This window comes from Cibotium barometz, chromosome 38 (genome assembly GCF_041138505.1).
Source record: "Cibotium barometz isolate CiBa-2024 chromosome 38, ASM4113850v1, whole genome shotgun sequence".
Taxonomy (NCBI): Eukaryota; Viridiplantae; Streptophyta; class Polypodiopsida; order Cyatheales; family Cibotiaceae; genus Cibotium; species Cibotium barometz.
Window position 1 is genome coordinate 12,299,361 of NC_141083.1, and position 14,871 is coordinate 12,314,231.

A 14,871-nucleotide genomic window follows, 5' to 3' on the forward strand; every position below is an offset into this window, starting at 1 on the left:
GAGCTTGGGTCAGCATTTCCTGCATATCATGCAAGAAATCCCTCGATGCATCAAGCTCAATGTCCTTAAGACTGACATCAACAGGTGTCCTGGGTTGATACCCATACATAAGCATGAATAGACTATAACCAGTAGTCGTATATGCTTAGAACTGTTATAGGCAAATTCCATCATTCAAAGATACTTTTTCCAACTCGATGGCTTTCCAGAGATATACGCATGAATCATATCCTCTAAAATATGATTCACACACTCTGTTTACCCATTAGACTGCGGGTGATCAGAGGAACTCATACTTAGTAGTTTCTAATTTCTTGAAAACTTCCTGCCAAAAATGAGCTGTGAACTGGTCTCGATCCCTCACAATATCAAAAGGTAGACCATACAGTCTAAACAACTGCTTGACAAATTGGTAAGCCAATTTCGATGCTTTGAGAGACTATTGTCTTGTGGGTAAAAACCTAGCCATCTTTGTTAATCTATCCACACGACTACCCAAATGGCATCGTGACCCATAATGGTACGTGGAAATCCCGTAATGAAATCCATGGAAATACTTTCCCACTTTTGAGATGGAATATCCAAAGGATGTAATAACCCTGCAGATTTAAGGCATTCAGCCTTGCTTATCTGACATTGATGACATTGGACCACATAACTCTGAATAAAATCTTTCAATTTTGGTCAGTAAAATGTCCTTCTAACCAAAGCTAAGGTTTTTTGTATGCCAGGATGTCCGGGTGCCGATGGTGCATCATGGCATTCAAAGACAATCCTGAGTCTAATTTTCGGCACATCAAGCACGCAAACCTTATCATTTCAAAATAAGAGACCATTCTGAATAAAAAATTAGTTGGCTTTTCCTTGATTCACCAAGTTTTAATCTACCTCAAAGTTAGACCCTGATTCTGCCAAATTCCAATACTTTCCAAAGAAAATATCTATACGCATTTTTTCCTTAGTGAATCGTACAAGTTAAAAGTAATTTCCGTAAAGCTAAGTTTATTAACTTCACCAATTCGACTCAACGCATCAGCAATGTGATTCAAGCTACGTTTCTTGTATTTAATTATGAAATCAAAGTCTTGCATCAAATCAATCCATCTGGCCTTTCTACCTTTCAAGCCCGGTTGATCACAAATTTGATCACAAATGTATTGCAAAGACTGGTGATCTGTCAAGACCATAAATTGAGACTCGTAAAGATACTATCTCCATGCCTTTAAAGCATAAATGATCACATACAACTCTTTTTCCTGAGTTGTGTACCTAGTCTGTGCATCGTTGAGTTTCTTACTCTCAAAGGCCACAGGCTTCCTATCCTGGAACAAAGCTTCGCCTACTGTAAAATCACTAGCATATCAGTCTCAACGATGTAAGGCCTACTAGGATCCGGCAAGGCTAACATAGGAGCATCTCGAACTTTATTTTTCAAAGAATCAAAAGTTTCCTATAGCTTCTCATTCCACTCAATCGAAGAATTAGAATTTTTATTTTTACCCTTAAGAAGGTTGGTAAAAGGCACTGTCAACTTCAAATAATCCTTGACAGATTCTCAAAGAAACACCACGAAACCTAAGAAAGATCTTAACTTCTTGATCGTACACGGAACTAGCCATTCCAAAACCTTTTGGATTCGATCCAAATCTATACTTAAGCCATCTCAAGAGATCTTATGACCACAATATAACAATTCCTTCTTGAAGAAATCACACTTAGATAATTTACAATACAGTTTCTCCTTCCTGATCTTTCCTAGAACCACTTTAAGATGATCCTCATGCTTAGCCAAAGTTTTACTCTATATCGAAATGTCATATAAGAAAACCACCACGTATTTTTCTAACAGATCCTGAAATAAATCATTCATCATCTGTTGCAAAGTTGCTCGTCCATTAGTGAGACTAAAGGGTAACATTAAAAATTCATAACGGGCGTAACGTGTCCTAAAAGCAGTTTTAGGAACATCTTCCTCTGCAATATGGATCTAATGATAACCGGTTCGCAAATCAAGCTTTGTGAAATACTTAACGCCATGCAACCTATTAATAAGATCGTTTGATCTAGGCAATAAGTATTTATTTTTAATTGTAACCTTGTTAAGACGTTTATAATCAATACACATCCGCTAGGTACCTTGATCTTTTTTCTTAACTAGGCGAACTGGTGCCACCCCAAGAAGAATTGCTTGGTCTAATCTGACCCATCCTCAAGTATTCAGCTAGTTGCTTGGCTACCTCGTTTGTCTCAGCCTAGCTAAGCCATACGAAGGAATATTAACAGGTACTGCACCTGGTAATAGCTTAATTTTAAGGTCCACCTCTCATTTAGAAGGTAATCCGTGAGGTAACTCATCAGGAAATACATCCTGAAATGCAGTCGTCTTAATGGAATTTAACACTTTACTTTAACCAAACATCTTAAAAAAACAGTGTTGACATCAAAATGAACACATGAAGACACTGGATTCATAACCAATTGAAAAAGTTTATAGTTTAAAAGGTTTCCCATTAACTCAAGCTCATTAATGAAAGTTTCCTTGGGTACAACAACATTTCCCTAAAGAGTAACAAGGTTTCCATTGTGACGGAAAGACATCAAATGTTTGATCCAGTCAACAGAAAAATCTTTATTTTTTCAATGAAACCATTCCATCCCTAAAATGATTCTACATGACCCAAGCTCATGACATGAAAATCAAGTCTTTCTGAGTACAACTAGATGTCTAGCGATAGCTTTGACACCTTCTTGTCCCAAAATTGGACTTGTCCTCTAGCCATCCTAACCTTGGACTTGTCCTCTAGCCATCCTAACCTTATACATGTAACCTTGGACTGATTCCCCATGCTATTTTTAACAAGCTTGGAAATTATCTCGAATTCATCCTCTGGTTAGACAAACTCTTTTTTGAAGCTTCTTCGAAATTTTGCCAAGTGGTAGGAATGGAATTTTCTTTGAGATCCTTCCACCAAGTCAATGCCTTCCCTTTCAATAACCCTTGCCCCATCTGCAGCTTTTACACATCGATAAATAGATGAAAGGTAAAGTGTATAGTCCACCTGTTAAGGCATCTACACATTCTTGAGTCTTCTCCTTTTTCTCACCGTCATACATCTTTGGTGCAAACGACGGAGCAACTGCTCTGGTAGGAGCAGGAGGCGCCACCAAAAGAGCCTTTTGTAGAGTCAAGATCTACACCTTCAACAGTGATTCCATCTCGTCATGGTATTTGGCAATAGTTGCTTCTAGACATTATGTCACTTCCATAAATTCACTCTTTCTAAGAGCCTCCTCTTCTTCAACAACTTGAAATTTAAGATCTTCCCTTCCTGAGTCGGGATGATCACACATCTCGTCGACATTATCATTGTCGTGAAATCAATGTGAGCCATGGTAATAAGGTTCTCCAAAAATTATGAATCACTCGAACTAACTTCACTTGACCACCCTTGACCAAAATGATCTAGCAAATTAATTCACTAGAATTGACTACACATAAGAAAAAATACTTTAATTAGCATTTCGTAAACTAAACAACGATAGAAAATCATAAAAACACCGTCTAGAATTAATCCAAACATAAATAGCTACTAATACGAGGCACAGTCGCGTTAATTATATGTGAATAACCCACATCTATCTAATGTTAGAACATGAAAACGTGCTTCAACACTAAATAATCCCCGAAAATATTAAATTCTTAAAAAAAGAATTATCATGATTTTTTCCTAATTTTTTCTATTTTTCTAGGATCTCAAAATTTACTAATTTTGAACTCCACCAAATTCTATCTTATGGAACTCCAAATCTAAATTTTCTAGAATAGCAATAAAATTCACCAAAATACAATTGGTATACAAAAAATACCAATTTCTAGGATTTCTAAAATAATTTTTAGAAATTTTCCTAAGTTTGTTAATTATGAAAAAATTACCTCGAGAATCCCATCGATCATTAAAAAAATTAATTCCACCTGACAATTCTCAAATCCAATTAAAATATTTATTTTTAATGAAATTTTTAATTTTCTAAGAAAAAAAGTAGATTTTAACAGGAAATCGAATGATCACGGGCACCTGAGCGGACACGCCACATCTTAAACGACAAGCCCGGATATTCCAAAAATTGGAAAATTCCATTATCTAATTTTCCATGAATTTTTTAGAATTTTTGAGAATTTTAATTGTACCCGAATGCACAAGAATACAAACAGACACAAATTTCGAAACCCGAACAGTCATCTCGGAATACGAATGGTCAAGAAATTTGGACTCGAAAGGCTAAAGGATTCAAGAAAAAAAATCAAGAAAATGAAGTTTTTTTTTGCTTTGGTTTAAAGCTCTTTTTTTTTTATCTAACGTAGGGAGAGGGGAGAAGCATAGGCTTCTCTTTCTCTTCCCTTCTCCACCTCAACAACCTCCTCCATCACTTCTCTCATCTCCTTCTTCTCTTCCACTGTTAATCAAGATTATTAACTATTAATCATGTTATTAATGATTAATTAATCCCACCCACATAAGGAGTGTTCCCACGCGCAAGAGATATTTTAAAGGAAAACTCCGATGAGAGATATAGAAAATATGCCGCACACACGGGAGAGAACTTGATGCATTAACATGATGCCCCCTGCTAATTTTTCAACAAAAAAATGACAAAAATTTACTAACATGCTCGCGGGGGAAACCCGCAAAAAATGCATTAAAAACACCTATTTTACCATAACAAGTCTCTAAAAAAGTCTTAAATAATTAAGAAAAATTTGACAAAAAATTTACTAACATGCTCGTGGGAAACCCGTAAAAATGCATTAAAAATGCCTATTTTACCATAACAATTCTCTAAAAAAGGTCTTAAATAATTAAGAAAAAACCCTTAAAATTGTAGAGATGTAGGAAATCCTTTCTACCAAAAAATACCCGCACTAGCATGTGCGGTATTTTGGTTAAAAATCTGTAAAATGCTTATTTTAACCATAAAAATAGAGAAAATTAGCATTTTCACTCACGGAATTTCCATGCATCGTCGATACGTCCATCCAAGTCGAGAAGCATCATGTTTCAACCGCCATATTGACGTTCTCAATGCATAGACACCAAAATAAAGTAACATTTTTTGCTTAGAAAACGTTAAAATTTACTTAAAATGCTTAAAATTTGATATAATGAGAGAATTAAGAGGAGAAAAAATATCAAAAATTAACTACAAACCGCTTTGATACCATTGTTAAAACCCCATAGATCTCTCTAGGTAATCACTATGCATAAACACATAATCCAGGCATATACTCATCCATCCGACCACCCCCGAGCCCAAGGGTGCACACATCATAGTAATGAAGAACCACATACCCAACCTTGGTGTCCCATACTACCAAGAGGTATGTCTTCAATCCAGCAGCATTTAGCTCTAGTATGAAATGGCAAGAGAGTAGATACTATGCTTTATACAAGAGAACATCCCTTGAGAGTGCCCCATGCTTCTGTTATATAGGAGAGCTCTCAAGTGACTCTTGACTCTCCATTTCCATGTGTAGGGTTGCCCAACCCTAACCCCAACCTAAGGTTAGGTCTAACCCTTGTCCCACTAGAGCATGTTCCCATGCTCCCATGCTCACATGCCTAGGGTGGGTTAGCCTCCTAGTATATGCACATAATATAATGTGCACATAACATATATGCCCTTCAATGAATGTGCAATAGATGCCATCGATTACAATGACAATATCATGGGACTCCCAAGGAAATATGGGCCTGAGGCATCATTCAAAATGGGTTTTGGAAGTGATAGATCATGGGGATGAAAGACTAATAAAGCAGTTGAAGAATGAGTTTAAGATCACCTGTAAAGAGATGGGAAATCCCCACCATCTCTACCCAAAGAGAGACATGGTTTGGTATGCATATTGCAAATCCAATCATATGATGATGACTGAGTGTCTGCACCTTAAACAAAGACCAAATCTATGGTGTGGCTATTGCACTCGAATGGGCAATCATGATACTAGCTATTGCTACAAGTTTAACTTAGCTTTGAGAGTTAATCATGCAGTAGGAGTATCGCCTTTTCCTACTCCTCATAGGCCTCGTGCTTTACAGCACCACCTCCAAGTCCAGTAATCATGGGAGGAGGGGCAGACTTATTGAATTGCCTCCACCTATTTTACCACCCCCAATTTATGGCTCCACTTAGAGTCATCCAATCCATCAAGTGAGAGCAGAAGAAGGGAGTACATCATCAAAGACCTTTGTACTTGAATACACTTACGAGTCACTGAAAGCTCGAATACTCTTGAGTACTTTGTCACACCTCTTGTATTTGAAGAAAAGACTTCGTTAATGAATTTTATAGCATGAACTTTTGCTAAGGACATAAATTATTTAACTAGGAGATCTCAACTCTCTTATTATGTATGTGGAGGACCATTCATAAAGGTAAAGCACCCTAATAAAGGCTATAAATTCTTTAACTAGAAGAGCTCCTCTCTCTTGTTATGCATGTGGAGGACCATACATAAAGGCAAAGTGGCCTAACATAGGCTATAAGGATTCCTCGATATTAGTCCATCCTACTCCCTTGTTGGAAAGATGGTGGTGTTGAGCATTCACTCAAAGAGTTCCGTGGTGTTGATGAGCACTCACTCAAAGACTTCCCCATAACTTGCAAGTGGACCTGAACCATATACGCACATGAGCCTAGAGTCGTGAGTCTATAGGCATAAGGCTAGAGACATGAGAGCCTACAAAAAGAAAGGTTCAAAAGACCCAAAAAAAACTCAAAAAAATTATTTATTTTTAATAACTTGAGTCTGAAATCAATTTTAGACAACACATTCAAGAAGCACTAGTAAAAGTCTTTCGTGCTTTCCTCTTCATATATATATATATATATATATATATATATATATCTTTAACAAGCCTAGATTAACTTTATTTTTAAATGTGCCTTTTTTAGCATGCACTTAAAGCTCAATAACTATTGCTTGCATGCTTTTGACTATTAGTAGCTTGAAATCACCATCTTGAAAATGGGACTTATTAGCTCAAATGTAAATATTTCTTTATAACCATGGTTCTCTAATCCTAATGAATATTAGTAGCTTGAAATTGTCATCTTGAAAAATCAGACTTATTTGCTCAAATACAAATAATATCATTCATATGGGTGTCCAATTTTGTTTTTGTATTCATTAATATCATTAATATGGGTGTCCAATTTTGTTTTTGTATTCATTAATATCATTAACTGGTTACCACAAGCAATTAATAGTTCTATTTGCAAAAGCAGATAAATTAATATCTGCATACCAAAAGGTACAAGTTTTATGTAGCTTTAAAATAACACAAATACAATGGTCAAAATTGAGTCGCTCATGCCATAAAATTGAGTATGTTCTTAAAACTTACGCTACCATAAGCAATTAGTATCATTAACTAGTTACCATAAGCAATTACTCGTAATTAATGATGCAATTATGCCAAATAATTCTCCATAATCCTTTGAATTGTTTGAATAAATGTGTACAAAGGTTCTTTCTAAAACAATTATCATATGTTCTGATGATTTATATTACATTTTGGCTTCCTTATACATGCAAAAATAACTTATTTTTTAACACAACTTAGCTAAGCTTCTACAAAAAATTTAAACAAATCTCACCAAAGATTCCAAATGTTCATTTTTACTTCCATAAGAAATTTAAGAAACATTTTCTATTGTGTATTTAAATAATATATTGAAGTATGTTATATATAAATACACACGTTACACCAAAAAATGTTTATTTTGGATGCTCCATTATTTCTTACCTCCCCCATTAGTAAGCATTTTGATTCTCGTTAGGTCCCAGTTAGCACTTCGACCTTAATTAGAATTCCATTTTTTCTTACCTCTGCCATTGCCAATCCATCCCACCCAGGTGATTTCTCTTTCCCCAGCTTTTGAAGGGCAACCTATCGTTCTTCAGCTTCAATATCTCTCTCAAGCCACTTGGCCTTGTCAAGACACTCTACTGTTACCTAGTCCTAATAGTTTGCTCTCAGCTTGGAACCTTCTGCCTGAGCAATCTTCTTTCAAACTGAGAGTGGAGCCCAAGAATTCCACCCATTTGTTAACAATCAAGCTAATTCCCTCTACATCTTGCCCGTTTTCATCCAATGCCGTTCCCACTACTTCCTGATAGTTTTTCTCCTCAACCATTTTGAAAAGAAACCTATCAAGTTTCCTTCTATTATTAAAGGTTTTCCATTTATATCTGCTATCCTCTCCAGATACATTTTTCATCCTCACTCTTTAAGCCTGCTTTTTGGGGACTAGTTAAGGAGTGGGGGAGACTCTATTTTGACTATATAGGAACATAACTTGCTTGGTCTTACAACTATTAGAAAAGATAGATATTTGTCACATGTATGGTCTCTCATGGAAGCTTCAAGTGGGTAACATTACTTGTTTGGTCTTAAAACTATTAGAAAAGACAGATATTTGTCACATGTATGGTCTCTCATGGAAGCTTCAAGTGGGTAGCATAACTTGTTTGGTCTTAAAACTATTAGAAACGATAGATATTTGTCACATGTATCGTCTCTCATGGAAGCTTCAAGTGGGTCTTTGACGAAAGAGGTCTTATGACAAGCGATCAAACCTCAATTACCTCCACACACACACTATAGAATCAAAGAAAACTGACTTCATGCACTCTTTCAATCTTACTGCAAGTTGTATGAAAGAGAGGCTAGCATGAGTAAATAACTGTCATTTTAACTTCATGAAAGACACAAGTCAAAACTCTGCCTTAAGACAATCTCAACAAAATTTAGAGGCCCCTTGTACTGGAAGGCACACTCACCAGCCAGCATTTCAACATCAATTAAAAAAACAAGTAAAAGCCCTAGCCTTCACTTCTTCTCATCTTTCTCAGCCTCTGCAGCTCGTTTCTTTCGGACACCCACCAGACGTTCATTCATTTTTTCCAGACGAAGCTTGGCATAAGCTTTGTTGGCCTTCAAGTCATCTGTAATGGTCACTATCTCCACTGTTGGTTTTTCTCTTGGAATGGGAATCACCGGCCCTTGCACCTGCATTGCATTTGCAAGCTCTTCATGGCTTGCATCACCAGCCTGCAAACAAACCATACCAGCTTAGTGTTTCACATGAACTACACCTCAGCTACTAACTTTCAGAACCCACCTTAGTCTTGCGGGATCGTCGGGGGAAGACTATCAACTTGGCTTTGTAGGTATTAAGCCTCTGCACGTTTGACTGTAAACTCTCAAGACATCTATTCTTTCTGCGATGATCGACTGCAATGCCAATAGTCGGAGCAAGCTTTTTCGAGATGCCAGCTGCCTGATACAAGATTTGTTAAGATCCGATTTGTTACCATCCTGGTACCCTTAGGCAGGTTTTTTACACTCGCATCAAAAATTTACTACCATCCTTGTTACCATAAAAACCTTAACATCAAAATATAACATGAGGTGCAATTACAATTTAGCACCACTATAGGAACCCCCACAACCAAACAACCAGCATACATAAAGAGGGACAACAAAGAGTCACACAAGAACTGAATAAGGCCTGCAATCTGGCGTGGGTAACCATCCCTAGACTAAGCCCTCGACTTGAGGACTCTTGAAAGCTGGTCACACAGAAGATCAAGACATTATTGGTCCACAAATACCACTAGAAGAGGGACTAGCTGTATTCATAAACCACATTTTGACAACATAGGTCATTTCGTGAACTCAAGAAAAACCAAAGTGCAATCTTGACTCCATGCGGGCTACTCAAATAGCTTCAAAATCATCAACTCCATGAAAAGTCATAGACTACCTGTTATAACACCCCTATCACATCGTTAGCACCCAAGCATGGGTGCAGGTTCATGCATAAAGATAAAGATGAATCTAATCTCATAGCCAATAATCAAACTAGGCTATATTCAGAAACCACAATTTGAACACATAGGCCATTTCCCAAACTCAAGAAAACCAAAGTGCAATCTTCACACATGTGGGTTTACTCAAAGAGCTTCAAAGCATCAACTCCATGTAAAGGCATAGATTACCTGCTAAGACACCCCCATCACATCATTAGCACCCACGCATAGGTGCAGGTTGATGCATAAAGACAGACAAACCTCATCGCCAATTATCAAAATGAGTCCAAGAGGAGATGAGGTTTGTCTGCTAACTCAATTATCATAGCACTACACAGCACAGAGAAGCACACTGCACAATCTGCATATCTGCTAACTCAACTATTTCCACAAAACCAAAGTGTGGCCTTAGCACCATGAAAGTCTACACAAAGAGTCAAATCAACAGCTCAATCATGACGAGCTATGACATCCCATTAACACCCAAGAGCAGGTGTAGGTCCATGCATAAAGATGCATCACCTTGGTAAACAAATTTTTTTGGATAAACGATCAAATTGAGTTCAGAGATGAAAGGCATACTGAGCCACAATGAAGGCTGACGATGATTGCTATTTGGAAGAATGGCTGAGGCTACATGGTAATTAAACCAAAGGCAGTAACATTAGCTAAACACAATCACTTTCAATGAAGAGTAGACAGGGCTGAGAAGCTCAATTAGACTGATACAAGTGAGCACTTAACGCACCAAAGCCTAGACAGCTACAATACATTCACTCAATTGTCAGGACTAGCAATCCCTTTGTAGTTGAAGTATCACTTACCCAGCATCCAGAATCTAGATATCCCGTTACATAATCCAAGTTAATCTCGGCTCTAACATTCACATTCACATTCAATTCACATGCCACAACATATCCTCCTATATAATTATCACGAAGCAAGAGGTAAATCAACACACCCTCATCACAAGTTCTGCAGCATATCCTACACTCCCCCTAAACTGAAGGTCTGCGGCAAACCTGCCAAATAGCTACTCTGACCAAGTTCTGCCACAAAGCCAGTCCTTTAAGACTACTCTAAATCCTAAAATCCCTGTCACGCTATCCATAACTTCATCAACAACAAGGACAGGACACAACAGACAGGAAACTCGAGATGCCCAATGATACCTTGAGCTCCTCCAGAGTGAAACCGCGGCCTGCTCTGACCTTCATATTGTACTTGAGCGTCTGAGAGTGCACAACAGGGCGAAGCGGTCCACTTGTTGGTCGGGGAAAGATGCGAACAGCCTTCTTCTGGCGAGCTAAATACAACAAGAAAACACTACTGAGATTTCCAGCAGATGCATTGAAACTTTCAGAACAGATTTTAAATAGACGTGCAACAGAGAAATGGGGTTCCAGAAAATGCAGACGTGCATACAGAAAGTCATGCTAGAGCTATCAATCTTAAAGATTAGGGTTTTGAGACAGCAACTCTAACATATTGGTGATTCGAGAAGGCGACTCTGAGAGTTAAGAGATATTCGGATTACGGGAGATCAACCATCACATGATTTAACCCACAGACATTAGGGGTTTCGAGTGAGGATGCCTTAAACTGAATTTTCGAGTCAGGATTACGGATCGTTCACAGAGCAAGAGGCTACTCACCTAAGCGTCTGCGCTTCTTCCTTGCAGGCTGATTGAACCAGGTCCTCACGTAGGACTGCCAGTCCTTCTTGAAATGGCCATTAGGGATGACGTTGTTGTGCTTCATCCTGCAGAAAGTAAGGAGAAATGGCGCCCGATCAGGACACAGAAATACACAGTCCACGCAGAGCTAACTCAGACCCAGCTATGGCGAAAAGCAAGATGAAAGTACCTGCTTCAACCCTTCTGCGAAAGAGAAACCTTACAGTTGAACGCAATGCAACTTTCAACGTCTCCTCCTGATTAGGGTTTCAATCATTTCACACTATTCGACACTTTAGAGCGGCCGGCCTGCAGCTGTTAATTAAGTTCACATACGTCTGCCGCCCAAGAGGCTGAGGCGGTGAGAATTGTTGAAATTTCTAGGTCTATTGACATGCCCTCGGAGTCTAGAGAGCTTCACGTAGTATATTAGTGTGGAGCTAATGATTGCCACCTTGCAAAGTTGAGAAGCTCTACAGAAAACACGATGGCCTTTTCTAAGTCCTCTCCAATACAACATCAGTGTACTTTTGTGCCACAACGGTAGTCCTATCAATACAAGGCATGTAACAACTTGCTTGCCTTGTGAATGCAAAAGTTGTTTCATTATCCCAATCAATTTATGTAGCTCATCAATATCTTATTGTCATCGCCCTTTGGTGAACTTGACCTTAGTCTATTTTTCACGTCTCAGTCGATTAGCTAGTTGCAAAAGTGACTACTCGCTCAGATTTCCACCACTGTGTTTGGTACCCCCATGAGCCATGACTAGAGGGGAGAGCTAGGTCTACGTCGCTAGGTGGTTATAAAGAAGACAGTCCTCTCTCTGTTTAATGGGCAATACAACATGAATATGCATTCATCCCTATAGGAATCCTGTCAATACAGCATGTTTGGTATCCCCATGAGCCACGACTAGAGGAGAGAGACCTAGGTCTTTTCTAAGTCCATGGTTGGGTAGTGTTAGCTAGATCCTTCTATGGTAGATTGAGGACGCTTGAAATATGTAACGTCCCTCCCAAGCCATGTATGTATGTGTCTCTTTTAATATAGATTTCAATAAGAAAAGAGAGTGTAATTAGAAAGAGTGAGACAATAAGGCTAGAAACATTAGAAAAGTGTTAGAATAAAAATATTAGCTCCAAAAATCCTAAAAGAAATAAGAACATAAGGATAGTTCTATTAAAAAGAGATAAGTATCCCCAAAAATAGAATTTCGATTTTAGGTGATAAGAGGTCATATTTAGAGTACTTTTACACATTTAGAGTCCATGCATACCTAAAATGTGAAAAAACAACGTGTTTCCAAAGATGGCGCGTTTGTGGCTATATACACACGTTTTTGCCTATTTTGCTCGCGCTAGCTTGTAGACCAGATGCCTTCCCGTTCTTTTGACTGGTTATATGACCATATTCTGAGTTTTTATCAAAGAGTTATGGTCCAAACAATTTGCTGTTTCTGTCAGGGTCTCTACACAGAGAAAACTGTGAGAAGGCAGCAAGTAGCCTCAAGGTAATCCTAGAGTTTGAGATGTATATATCCCTTCATTCTTATCTAATATCTCAGAAAAGAAGCTTAGATTGCTATAGTATTTCGGAGGAAGAGACCAAAACTCCATAGCTTTTCTTTTAGAGAAAGAATAGTATGCCGTAGCCCTGTAAGAGAAGGCTATTTTGCCATAGATCTTAGAAAGAGAGAAGAGTCACAGTATGAGTAAGAGGAGATAAAGTTTGGAGATGATTGGATGATTTCAATCATAAGAGAAGGTATTAGAAGACTCTATATTCTAAAGCTCTTGTTAATAACGAGCAAAGGCAACGATAAACGACAAATTTCTATGAGGTATATACATATTTTGTTTTTCAATTATATATCATTCTTAGGGGTTGAGGTATGGCCCCGGCTTCTCTATTAATTGTTAATAGTGATCTATTTGATTGATTTACTATTTAAAGTTTGTATTCTTTTAAGCAATAGCATATGCCTTAATAAAGAATGTCTTATCGCAATCTCAAGTTGAAATGCTAAAATCTTTGTGAAAAAGATTGTTTTCTTAAAGAAGGTGACATGGATCCTAGTCATATGGTTTAGTGAGTAAATGGATTGTTATCTTGGTTAAATTAAGGTACAGGTACAACTTCTCCCTGCCTTGACGCTGCCCCGTTCTTGTGCTTGTGTAGCCGGACGGCGGAGACGTTAGTAAGGCCCGGAGTTGGCCCATGGTATCCCTCATACCATTGGGAGAATGAGGTTTGCCGATTGAGGCAAGTGATTGTGATGATGCTGCCTAGTTCTGAGGGCCCAGGCTAGTGCGGTGAATTAGCCCACCCTAGTGCGCAGACATCCCTCTGAGGGGCGGGAGGATCGAGCGATGGAGCTTGAGAGGGCGACAGGCCGGCTTGAGTCCTCGCCAGGCCGACGATGAGGTGTATGGTCCCGTAGGGTTTTGCCCAGCATGTAGAGGCTGGAAGGCCGAATTCTAGATCATTGGGCGGCGGTATAAAGGAAAAGAATAAGAGAGCCGGTTTGGCTTGTATGAAATTGATTCATGTTTAAACTTTGTTTTTATAAATCTTGTCTTTGGTATGATTGTATTGTAGAAAAAGGCTGTTTTAACAAACCTTGTGAAAAGGGCCTAATTAAGGAACATGTTTATTTATGTCAAACAGTGTGGTAGGATTAATTAGAAAACAAATTGACGCGTGAGTAGGGTGGAAAGTGGGAGGATGGAATGCCCCGACGGCACCATCCTACGGACGGGTGGACCGATTAGTCGGGTAGCTTTCCAACATATTAAGTGAAAGCCCTACGCTAAATAAATAGGTTCTCGGGTAACTCTATTCTAGAAGACTAGGCCAGCGGCTGTGCCTTGCATGGATGAAGAAAAAAGCGTTGCCTCTAGAAATCAAGTCTTGTAGTTGCCCAATTTATGTGATCAATTACCCTATGGGTGATTTGATTTTAGAAGACCACGCTCCCCCTGCGGGATAGAACTAGGTCTTACCTATGAATCGTATCCTTGAATCTCTGTATGGTCAAGGTGTCGATGAGTAGGAAATTTTCTCTAAGATAAGACTTAGCGGACTATCTTATGTGTTTCTCCCATTTTAGAAGGGAGGAACCTTACAAGTGGTATCAGAGCCGATCTTAGTTCCTAGGATTTGTTTTTCAAAGGTTAACTGTCAAGGGATTAAAACAAGTGATTGTTTATCATATGAGGACGAATCAATCATCTCTACTGGCCATAGAAGTGATTTGAATATCCTCACATATTGAGACAATCATCTTATGAAATTGTGCTTGTATCTTGGGGGTGCACA

The 14,871-nt window shown here is 38.4% G+C and overlaps 1 protein-coding gene across 1 annotated transcript; it reads right to left on the reverse strand.

Moving 5' to 3' along the window:
- Window positions 1-8,734: 8,734 nt before the first annotated feature.
- LOC147616358 (large ribosomal subunit protein eL13z-like) lies at window positions 8,735-11,904 on the reverse strand. The gene is made up of 5 exons (XM_086777413.1): window positions 11,741-11,904; window positions 11,530-11,636; window positions 11,047-11,180; window positions 9,184-9,342; window positions 8,735-9,113 (listed from the first exon to the last, which is right to left on the reverse strand). Exons 2-5 carry the CDS (start codon window positions 11,633-11,635, stop codon window positions 8,892-8,894), a joined length of 621 nt encoding a protein of 206 aa, XP_086633539.1. The 5' UTR covers window position 11,636; window positions 11,741-11,904; the 3' UTR covers window positions 8,735-8,891.
- Between the last annotated feature and the right edge of the window lie 2,967 nt (window positions 11,905-14,871).

Bases quoted from the DNA above. Each gene is read 5' to 3' on its own strand.
- LOC147616358 (XM_086777413.1), bottom strand. From the start codon at position 11,635: ATGAAGCACAACAACGTCATCCCTAATGGCCATTTCAAGAAGGACTGG. The intron at 11,181-11,529 runs GTGAGTAGCCTC...TGTTGTATTTAG, and splicing joins GAAGAAGCGCAGACGCTTAG to CTCGCCAGAAGAAGGCTGTT. The intron at 9,114-9,183 runs GTGGGTTCTGAA...GTTTGTTTGCAG, and splicing joins GACGATCCCGCAAGACTAAG to GCTGGTGATGCAAGCCATGA.